The sequence below is a fragment of the Talpa occidentalis genome, unplaced genomic scaffold, assembly GCF_014898055.3.
Source record: "Talpa occidentalis isolate TD23 unplaced genomic scaffold, MPIMG_talOcc4v2.1 talOcc4.9, whole genome shotgun sequence".
Taxonomy (NCBI): Eukaryota; Metazoa; Chordata; class Mammalia; order Eulipotyphla; family Talpidae; genus Talpa; species Talpa occidentalis.
The window spans coordinates 115,566,819-115,578,175 of record NW_023605305.1 but is presented as its reverse complement, the minus strand read 5'-3'; the positions used below and the strand labels follow the sequence as shown (position 1 = coordinate 115,578,175).

At 41.0% G+C, this 11,357-nt stretch overlaps 1 protein-coding gene across 5 annotated transcripts in view; it reads left to right on the top strand.

Annotated features, from left to right (window-relative positions):
• Positions 1 to 11,357, top strand: part of ARNT (aryl hydrocarbon receptor nuclear translocator) — a 47,264-nt gene that overhangs the window by 26,614 nt on the left and 9,293 nt on the right. For all 5 annotated transcript variants that reach the window (XM_037501440.2, XM_037501439.2, XM_037501438.2 and 2 more), the window contains 7 exons: positions 338 to 440; positions 2,478 to 2,543; positions 2,971 to 3,056; positions 4,223 to 4,299; positions 5,016 to 5,150; positions 5,832 to 5,906; positions 9,776 to 9,927. In XM_037501440.2, the coding sequence (XP_037357337.1) occupies positions 338 to 440; positions 2,478 to 2,543; positions 2,971 to 3,056; positions 4,223 to 4,299; positions 5,016 to 5,150; positions 5,832 to 5,906; positions 9,776 to 9,927 (694 nt within the window). The remainder of the gene's footprint in view (positions 1 to 337; positions 441 to 2,477; positions 2,544 to 2,970; positions 3,057 to 4,222; positions 4,300 to 5,015; positions 5,151 to 5,831; positions 5,907 to 9,775; positions 9,928 to 11,357) is intronic.

The following is an 11,357-nucleotide window of genomic DNA, read 5'->3' as shown; positions in this document are numbered from 1 at the left end:
TAGCATGTAAAATTATTTTTAACCCAGTGCCACGTGTATGCGCGCGCACGCGCGTGCACATAAGTACCCTGGGATGCAGTACTGTCTCTACTTGCCAGCTCTACTTTCCACTCCTACATTTCTTGTGCAAGGTTATTTCCAGTGCTGCCTTTTTATTTAAGGGTGAGATTCATTGAAGAGAATAAGGTATTTCAGAATTTCAAAATATCTGTCTCCTTGGCCTATTCTGTTATAAGCAAAGAGATGGGAGGACATGAATATTTTCTTTGCCTCCAGTGTCTCTCCTTCTCTTCCCTGGACACAATAACATACTCCAGCTCTTCACAACCTTTTCCAGGGCGTATCCTTGACCTGAAGACTGGAACTGTGAAGAAGGAAGGTCAGCAGTCTTCCATGAGGATGTGTATGGGCTCAAGGAGGTCATTTATTTGCCGAATGAGGTGAGTGATTTGAATTAGAAAAATTGAGAACCGGAGGTTTGAGTTAAACTAAAATCCAACATCATAAAGTTGGATTAAATTTAAGTCCCACATGGGTTGTCACACTGACTTGTGTTTGACAAGGGAGCTTTTCCGTACCAGGCACTATGTGTATGTCAGCTCAGTTCCCACCTGCTCTTAAAGGATAGAATTCATGGTTACTATTTTTGATTAAAAAAAACAGATTCAAAGAAATTCACTTCCTAGACATAGATAATGTCTGATACAGGAGTTTAGTTTAATCCATAACCAGATTCCAAAACCTATTTTTTTCCCAGTACGTCCTGAGATCACATCCATATATTCTGACCATTTCTGCATTTTGGGGGTAGAAATTTGAGATTTTCTTGTATTTTTCAGATAGTGTTCAGTGTTTATTTTTATTTTTTTTTAAGATGTATTTATCTATACAAGAACTGGGGTACAGGCCAGATTCGCAGGAGGGTGAGAGGATTCACCAGAGACAGAGTGGGGAGCAGAACAGGCAGACTGACGAAATACACTGCTGAGGGGAGCTGCAGGCGCGATAGGAGAGGTCTGCCACGCCATGTGGGATCCTCGCTGGCTGGCCAGGATTGAACCAGTGCTGCAGAGGCTCTGCTTCACAGTGCTGTGCTCAACTGCCTGAGCCACCAAGGGAGGCCCAGTATTCAGTGTTTATAAGTTATATACTGTACATTTTAGGATTCTACAGAAAGGACAGTGGTATTTTCTATACAGGTAGAAAAAACACATTTTAAAGTCACATAATGTTGGGTTGTCGTAAAAGTCATAAGGCATTTCTTGAAAAACAGAAAAATTAGGGGGCCTCCCTGGTAAGCGCAAGAGGTTAAGACACAGCCTGCGAAGCTGTCTGCAACCTCTGCAGCTCGAGTTTGATCCCCAGCCGGTCAGGGAGAAACCCACATAGTGCAGCAGACCTCTCCTGACTTGCCTGCTTCTCCCCTCAGCAAGTGTACTTCAGTCGATCTGCCTGTTCTGTTCCCCACTCTGTCTATCCTCTCACAACGCCCCCCCAAATCTCTGGCCTGTACCCCTGCTCTTGTATGCATAAATAAATAAATCTTTAAAAAAAAAAAGAAAAATGTAAAAATTATGTCATGACTTTTCTGACAACCCCGTAAGATCAGGTTGTTTAATGGAAATTGACTACATTGTACTGAGGATTCTTAGTAGAGTCCACTAGTAGGGTGTTAGTAGAGGTTTCCTGGGAGAATAGCAACATTGAATACTATGTAGTTTAGTGCTTTAGAGCAGCTTCTGGACCCGGAAGACTGGCTTTGCCTCATACTATCTTCTGAGACCTTTAGCACATTCAATGACTACTTTGTGTTTTGATTTCATTATCTAATGAGGGGGGTTTATAGTAACATCAACCTCATAAAGTTATTTTGAGGATTAGAAGAATAGATGCATGTAAAGAGCCTTTATCTAGTGTACAGCACACATTAACTTCCCTGCTTTATCTGTTATTGTAAAGAAATGAGAGAAGAAGTGGAGTGGTTGGGTGGGAGCACCGTGTGTGGACACACTGATGCCAAGACAGAGGCAGAGCAAGATAGTGAAATGTGGGGGATAGAGCTGGAGCCCACAAACCGTGTCTCTTGGCTTGATGGGGAGTACAGCTGTGCTCACTTGTTCCCAGAGCATCTGAGGCTGTTTTATTGCAGTCATTGTAGAGTTAACCGCTTGCAACAGTTTGTGTGCCGCACAGAGCTGGGGTATTTACCGTCTGGTGGTTTACAGACAGAGCCTACTGGCTCCCTGGCATAGAGAATCTCTGCATTTGAAAAGCACATGGAACATCTTGGTTTCTAATTCTAAACATATAATAGGTTTTAGAAATACTGAATGTAACTTCTCTATCCTTTGTTAAGAGTGTTGTTACCAATTTTCCGTGTCTAGTTGTATCCAGAACCTATTATCTGGCTATTAGTGGATGGAAAGTTCTCTGACGTGCAGCTTAATTGCTTTTAATTGCTGTGTTCCTTGAAACAGGTGCGGCAGTAATTCTGTGGACCCAGTCTCCATGAGCAGATTGAGCTTCGTGAGGAACAGATGCAGGTGAGAGCTTAAGCAGCAAAACACCAAATGGCTGGCCAAGTACTGCTAGAGATCACCACTCTCAGCTATCTTACTGTAATACTTCCCTCAGCAGCCTTCACGCTCATCCTCTACCTCCTGGTTGCCTCTTTTTTCTGGCAATACTTTCCTCAACTAATAAAGCTGCTTTTGTGCATCCTGTTCAAAGACGTTACCCTAGTCCTCTCTCTACCTACACTTTACCTATTCTCACCTTGCTGAGTGCCTTTCATTTGTTTTACTTTGGTAAGGGTCAAAACCAGGGTGGCCGCTTTAGGTGGGAAAGGCCCAAGTATCAATTACCCTCTTTTCCAGCGTCCAAGAGTCTCAAGTTAAAGATGGGAAGACAGAATTGCCCTTTAAGTGTTACTGGGTATGGTTTTTCTTCTCACACCTGTAATTCTTCTAGAAACGGACTCGGCTCTGTGAAGGATGGGGAACCTCACTTCGTGGTGGTGCACTGCACAGGCTACATCAAGGCCTGGCCTCCAGCAGGTGGGGCCACTGAGTGGTGACTCTTAAACCTTGGTGCAGCAGCTTCCTTACAGTCTAAGACAGCGAGCTGACATTTCTTATGTACCTTGTATGTGAAAAGTACTTTGGTATAAACTAAGAAAATAGGAAGACAAAGACAACTCCTCTTTACAGAGGCGATGACTTTCCAGTTGGGGAGATAGGTTACTCAGACTTTAAAATGACTCAGTATGGACTCTTATCACAGAAGGTAGCTTATAAATGTGAAAATTCTTATTAGTGTATATTGAATACCTGTGTCCCAAGTATTTGTGTGCCAAGCAGTTGGCATTGAATGCAGTTAATTTAGGAAATCTTTCTAAAGAATTTGAGGGAGACGGGGGAAATGTCTTGATTGTGGCAATTTATAAACGAGTATTCTCTATAAAGGTTTTAAATTAGGATATGAGCAGTTTAGCTTTACTGGAATTTGAAATCAAAATGGATGTTGAGAAAGGTGACTGGGGGCAAGGATCAGCTTTTTTAAACTGACTTGTCAGAATTTACAGTGTTAGCAACTTTATTCTGTGCCGGCTGGGTATGATTGAGAAGTGGGTGTTGTAGGGAGACAAAAACGAAGAGAAGAGAGAGGCAAGGCGGTATATTTTGGTAAGAGATTACACATTGGATTTGGAAAAACCCGGGTTTGTCCTGGCATTGTTATTTACTAAGTTTTTAACCTAAGGGAAGTTGCTTGATTCATAAAATACCTGTTTTCTCACCTATATTTGGAAATAATATATTCCATATAGTTATTGTGAAGATTAGATTGAATGTAAGAGAAGTATCTAGCCTGGTGTATTTTTTTTTTAATTAATTAATTTATACAAGCACTGGGTACAGTCAGAAGCGCGGGAGGGTGAGAGAATTCACCAGATCCAGAGCGGGGAACAGAACAGGCAGACCGACGAAATACACTGCTGAGGGGAGCAGCGGGCGCGGCAGGAGAGGTCTGCGTGCCATGTGGAACCCTCGCTGGTGGTGGGGGATCGAACCGGCGCTGCAGAGGCTGCAGGCAGCTTAGCAGCCCAGCGCTCAACTGCTGCGCCACCAGGGGAGGCTCTCACCTAGTGTAATTTAAATCTTTTCCTATCTGAATTTTGAAGGTGTTTTGATTGTGTTACACTTTCACCTTTACCTTCCTCAAGGTGTCTCCCTCCCAGATGATGACCCAGAGGCTGGCCAGGGGAGCAAGTTCTGCCTAGTAGCCATTGGTAGGCTGCAGGCAAGTATGAATTTTCCAGTATTATTCCTTTACTGTTAAGAAGAAAATCTCCTTTAGAATTTATTCATGTTATTTTTCTTTTACTCTCTGAGTACAAATGAAGAATTTTATAAAACCAAAAAGTTGGAGGAATATGACATTCATAGCTGACATTGTTTCTCTCAGGGATATAGGAGTTTAAGATGTTGAAGGAGGGAGGGGGGTCTTTTTCACTTATTCACAGTTCAGAGCTTTACAGTGCAGAATTTTCTGTTTCTAACTAACTCATTTGCTCTTTTACAAAAGAAGAGAGATCTTTTTAATTTTATCATTATATAACTCACAATAGAGAAGTGAAGCTAATTTTGATTCTTTTCATGAGTTAAGTTTCTTGACTACTTGGGGCTGTCATTTTCCAGTCTGAACGATGAACACAACCTAACCAAGTGAAGACAGATGGGATTGAGGTGGAATGAATTTTTTTTTTTTTGCGGTTGAATGAATTTTTATCTTTTTTTTTTTCCCCCAAAAAATTGGTAAAGCACTTGTGTGCTAGTGTTGCTATACTCATGCCCTTTCTGATTGTGATTGTTATTTTTTTCTGAATGATAAGTGAAAATCTAAAAACTTCTAAAACTGGGATAGTCAAGTTTATATGTAAGTGGCCATGGGAGCTGGGGAAAGCCATTTGTAAAGAATGCTGTTAGTTTATCTCACTTTTATCTCCTTGCTTCTAGGTAACTAGTTCTCCTAACTGCACAGACATGAGTAATGTTTGCCAACCAACAGAGTTCATCTCTCGACACAACATAGAGGGACTCTTCACTTTCGTGGATCACCGCTGTGTGGCCACTGTTGGCTACCAGCCACAGGTGAGGAGCTGGAGCTCTTTCGCCACTGATAGTAGGCCTCTGTTTTCCCTTGGCTATGTGAGGTTTTGCAGTCACATAATTCCAAAGCTAGCCAAAACATATAGGCCCCAACTCAGAAAAGAAAAAAAGATGATCCTATTCTATTTGTAGCTAAATTTATTTTTGGCTTCCTACCAATGTTGTCATCCCATCTAGAAAAATATGAATTGTGAAGCCAAGCATAATTCATAAAAGAAAATAATTATTAAATTAGATTTCATCAAAATCGAAATTTGCCCAGAGGACAGTCCTAAGAAGGTGAAAAGACCAGCCACAAAATTTGCAAATCATGTATCTGAAAAAGGATTTGTATCTAGAATATATAAAGAACTCTTACAGCTCATTAAGACAAATAGTAAAAAAAAATTACACGAGATTTGAAAGGCACATCAAGTTTGATACTTAAAATGAGTGAAATCTGTGAAAAAAAAATGCAGTCAAATAGGTACATAGTGTCTTTAAAAAAGGAAAATGCTGGGAGATAAGTTGCTTAGCAGATTCCATCTCTTCTTTTTTCTTTTTCCACATTTACTGATAATCTTAGGAAAAAGGCAGGAGAAATAAAATCCAAGTCCCTTGTGATGGGCCTAGAAAGTTCGATGATCATAAAAGTGCTGACTCTACCCTACTTTTTCCTAATAGGAACTTTTAGGAAAGAATATTGTAGAATTCTGCCATCCTGAAGACCAGCAGCTTCTAAGAGACAGCTTCCAACAGGTGACTTTTTTCCTTGGTTGGGTTTGAATAATATTTTTACCTATTACAACATTCATTATAGAAACTTATGTTGCTGTGGCAGTCATTAAAGTTGTGCATTTTAATCTGTGTTTTTAAAGAACAGAAAAGGACCAATACTTTGAAACTACAGATAATGTCCAGAGTATTTTTGTTTAGCTTTCACTATTCAGTCTTGTATCTAACTGGCTGTCCTGAACTACTTAAAACATGGTAGGCCTCACTGACCAGTGGATAATAGTAGAAAAATTCTTTTTACAGAGTTCTTTTATAATTGAGAGTTGACTCTCATTTATAAGGTGACTTTTAACTTAATTTTCGGGCCCTAGCTTCTGAAAATATCTAGTATATTTGATTTCTGGACAGACTTGGTTTTAAGTAGTAGTTTTTACTACTTACTTTCCCTTTTTAAAGCTCAGTGGTGTCCTTGTGATCTAGTGGTATAACAACAGTACTTAAATTTAGAGGGCTGTAGCAAAAATTAATAAATCAGATAATGCATTTAAGGTACATAACCCATCTTTTAAAGGGAAGCAGACAGTAGCAGAAAAGTCTGTGAGTCCTGAGTCTTCTGCATCACCAGTGTATCCTCTTAGCTGTAGCTCACAGAGGGATCACCATACCTATCTGTGCAATCTCAGGAAGAGGGTTCTGATTTTTATGAAACCATTCAAAGCTGAGAATATGGACTTTTGACAGCCTGTGAAATTATCGTATAGTATATCTTCAGTCCATGAAATTTATAATTGTGATGCTTTGGGCCAACAGCATGTAGCATTTTAACACTTCAGGAAAATGTTTATTGCAAAATAGTTTGTGTGGCCCATATATACCTCAAAGTTTTTCAAGCTTCAGCTACTGCTATGTATTTGAGTATATAAGCCAATGTGCTTTTTAAGGTGTGGTCACAGCTGCTTATTTAGTTGTTGATTTCCACATTTTGATGTTTCTTATGTCTAGGTGAATTTACTCTTTATTTGGCTCTTCTTATTTTTTCTTTTGGCTCTAAGTACAAAAATCTAGTTATTATTTACATGCAGCTTGGAAATAAAGCATATTTGCAATGTGGTTCCAGTATGCAGGTTTCAGAAAAGCTCTGTTCAATTTATTTTTTTTCTTCCCATTTGGTTACTGCAATGCTTCATTTCCACTCTTGATTTCTAAAGGCTTTACACACACGCATACGCACATGTCACACACGGTATAGGTGTATATATTTACAATGTGCCCTTTTATTATTGCTAAGTGAAGTATGTCCCATTTCCCTTATAATTATTTCTCAGATTGTAACATCAGCATTATTGCCACATACTTGTCAGCTTAAACACAAATGTTTAACTCTTAAAAAAATTTAAAACATAAATATTTTGAAGTACTGGGCTCATGTTTCATTTGAATGGATAATATACACCAGTAAACAGGTTTTCAAATCCAGTTTGTATACAAATGCAATCATGGTTTTTTGTGTATATATCATCGTAAGTATTAAAGGCTTAAGACAGCTTACTACTGTTTCAAAGGCACATGTTCATATATCATTTTTTAAACTGTTTAATATATGTTGATATTCTTAAAAAAAGAAAAAGGAAAGGCACACAGCCCATGCTCAACACAGGGTAACTATGATGTAAATGTCGGTCGCTCATATTTTTTATGAGGGATGGCAAGTTGAAAGAGTATTATTTTTTTTTTTAAAAGAATTTTTTTTTTTAATAGAGGCATGTTTTTATTTGTTTGTTTGTTTGTTTGTTTTTGTTTATACACACACTGGGTACAGTCAGAAGCGCGGGAGGGTGAGAGAATTCACCAGAGCCAGAGCGGGGAGCAGAGCAGGCAGAAGGACCGAAGTACACTGCTGAGGGGAGCAGCGGGCTGCAGGAGAGGTCTGCGTGCCATGTGGGACCCTCCTCTGGTGGCCGGGGAGTAGCCGGGGATCGAACCGGCGCCGCAGAGGCCGCGGGCAGCTTCGCAACCCAGCGCTCAACTGCTGCGCCACCGGGGAGGCCCCGATTATTATTTTTTTAAAGAATTATTTATTTATGTATACAAGAACTGGGGTACATGCCAGAGGTGTGGGGGTGAGAGGATTCACCAGAGACAGAGTGGGGAACAGAATAGGCAAACTGACTGAAATACACTGCTGAGGAGAGCAGCGGGTGAGACAGGAGAGGTCGGCTTCGCCATGTGGAATACTCTTTGGCTGGCGGGGATCAAACCCACGCTGCGGAGGCCGTGGACAGCTTCATAGGTTGCGTCTTAACCTCTTGCACCACCAGGGAGGCCCTGAAAGATGATTTTTTTATGAGACTAGAAACTAAAATTACTTTCTTTTTAAAAGCACATTAAGGTAAGGCCAGCTTAGACACCTTCAAGGGTGTGAGGGGAACTGAAAGAGCAATATGTAAACTTATCTTTAAAATTAAAAAATTTTAGGGTCTCCCCTGGTGGCGCAGCGGTTGAGTGCTGGGCTGCGAAGCTGCCCGCAGCCTCTGCAGCGCCGGTTCGATCCCCGGCCGTGGGTGAGGGTCCCACATGGCGTGACAGACCTCTCCTGCCGCACCTGCTGCTCGCCTCAGCAGTGTACTTCATCAGTCTGCCTGTTCTGTTCCCCGCTCTGGCTCTGGTGAATCCTCTCACCCTCCTGTGCTTCTGACTGTACCCAGTGCTTGTATAAATAAATAAATAAATAAATACATCTTTTAAAAAATAAAATAAAAATTAAATTAAAAATTTTTAGCATAAAAAAGAAACTTCTCTGAAGAGGAAATGCAAATGGCCAACAGGCATATGAAAAAATGTTCAACATCACTTGTCATCAGGGAAATGCAAATCAAAACTACCATGAGATACCATCTTACACCAGTGAGAATAGCACATATTAAAAAAACTAGCAACAACAAGTGTTGGCGAGGGTGTGGAGAAAAAGGAACTCTCCTGCACTGTTGGTGGGAGTGCAAACTGGTCCAACCACTATGGAGAGCTGTGTGGAGATTTCTGGACCTACTAAACATAGAGCTTCCATATGATCCAGCAATTCCACTCCTAGGTATTTACCCAAAGGACACAGAAACCAATTCCAAAGAACACCTGCACCCCTATGTTTATAGCAGCACTATTGACAATAGCTAAGCTTTGGAAACAGCCCAAATGCCCAAAAATAGATGACTGGATTAAGAAGATGTGGTACATATATACCATGGAATATTACTCAGCATTCAAAAAAGATAAACACATGCAATTTGCAGCAACATGGATGGCGCTGGAAGGGATCATGCTCAGCGAAATAAGCCAAAAAGAAAAAGAAAAATACCGGATGGTCTCACTCATAGCAGGAATCTAGAAAACTTAAATAAGGGACCAGGAAAATGAATAACTATAAGAAAGTGAAAATCAAAATCAACAAAAAACTATGAACCAGAGACACTTTTTGGGGGGTGAGGGGCGGGAGGGGAGGGATTGGGTTCAGGATGGGGGGGTTGCAATTGTATGGAGAATATAAAAATAAAATTTATTATTTAAAAAAAAATAAAAATAAAAATTTTTAGCATAGACTTATAATGGCAGATCAGCATAATTTTAAGGGCTTTTCCAGAACAAATGGGAAAATATAGTCTTTCCTGTCTTGGAAATAGTTATTACTCCTATTTGATTTTGACTTGTGGTCCAATAGCTTGGGACTCTGAGAAGAAATATGATAAATATATCTGTTTAGTAACTGACATTTCTCTCTTGTAGTAACATTGAAAGAGACTGGTACTTCATGGACAGTGACACAAGACTTTGGGTAGTAGAAATGGGAATCTTTTTAAAATGTTTTGTGGGTTTCACTGATAGAATGAAAACTTTTCTAGGTGGTGAAGTTAAAAGGCCAGGTGCTGTCTGTCATGTTCCGGTTCCGGTCCAAGAACCGAGAATGGCTGTGGACGAGAACCAGCTCCTTTACTTTCCAAAACCCTTACTCGGATGAAATTGAGTACATCATCTGTACCAACACCAATGTGAAGTATGTGCCATAGAAACCTTTCCAGTGTTGGGGCCTCTTGTGGGTCAAGTCTGCTTAGCCCTAGCAAGTTACTTCATTCTTTTCTACTTTTTTTTTTTTTTTTAAAGATTTATTTATACAATCACTGGGTACAGTCAGAAGTGCAGGAGGGTGAGAGAATTCACCAGAGCCAGAGCGGGGAACAGAACAGGCAGACTGACAAAATACACTGCTGAGGGGAGCAGTGGGCATGGCAGGAGAGGTCTGTGCGCCATGTGGGACCCTCGCCAGTGGCCGGGGATCTAACTGGCACTGCAGAGGCTGTGGGCAGCTTCACAGCCCAGCGCTTAACCGCTGCACCACCAGGGGAGGCCCATTCTTTTCTACTTTTAAACACCAACTAGTTTGACACTCCCCATCTTTCAGCTTACAGAATTCGGCATAGTTCATCCAAGTAAAATAAGATTTTAACAAACAGTAGTTTAGGGACTAGCTTCTGAGATGTGAAGGGTTTGTATTTCAATTTTTTGTTTCAGCTCTTTATGGAAAGAATTGTTTTATTCAGCAATTTATTGCTTTAGCCTTGCTTTCCTGTGGAGCAGGTGTCTGCCAGCTCTTTCTGTAAAAGGTCTCATAGTAAATATTTTTGTTTTGTGGAGCATCTGGTGTCTATTACAACTGTAGACATCTTAGAGACATTGTGGATTCAGTTCTAAGCAATAGATAGCCACAGTAAAACAGGAGTCAAATGGATTTTTTTGATTTCTAAATGCATATATACAAGTTATATTTACACCATACTGCAGTCTTAATTGTGCAGTGATAGCATTATGTCTAAAAAAATAGTTTGTATACTTTAATTTTTTTTTTTAAGAGTCTAGTTTCTTTTCTTTTTTTTTTTATTAATTTATTTATTTATACAAGCACTGGGTACAGTCAGAAGCACGGAGGGCGAGAGAATTCACCAGAGCCAGAGGTGGGAGCAGAGCAGGCAGAAGGACCGAAGGACACTGCTGAGGGGAGCAGCGGGCGGCAGGAGAGGTCTGCGCGCCATGTGGGACCCTCCTCCGGTGGCCGGGGAGCAGCCAGGGATCGAACCAGCACTGCAGAGGCTGAGGGCAGCTTTACAATCCAGCACTCAACCGCTGCGCCACCAGGGAGGCCCAATGTTTACCTTTATTTTATTTTATTATTATTATTTTTAAAGATTTATTTTTATTTATTTATACAAGCACTGGGTACAGTCAGAAGCACGGAGGGTGAGAGAATTCACCAGAGCCAGAGCGGGGAGCAGAGCAGGCAGAAGAAGGACTGAAGTACACTGCTGGGGGAGCAGCGGGGGGCAGGAGAGGTCTGCGGGCCATGTGGGACCCTCCTCCGGTGGCCGGGGAGCAGCCGGGGATCGAACCCGCGCTGCAGAGGCTGCGGGCAGCATCGCAACCCAGCGCTCA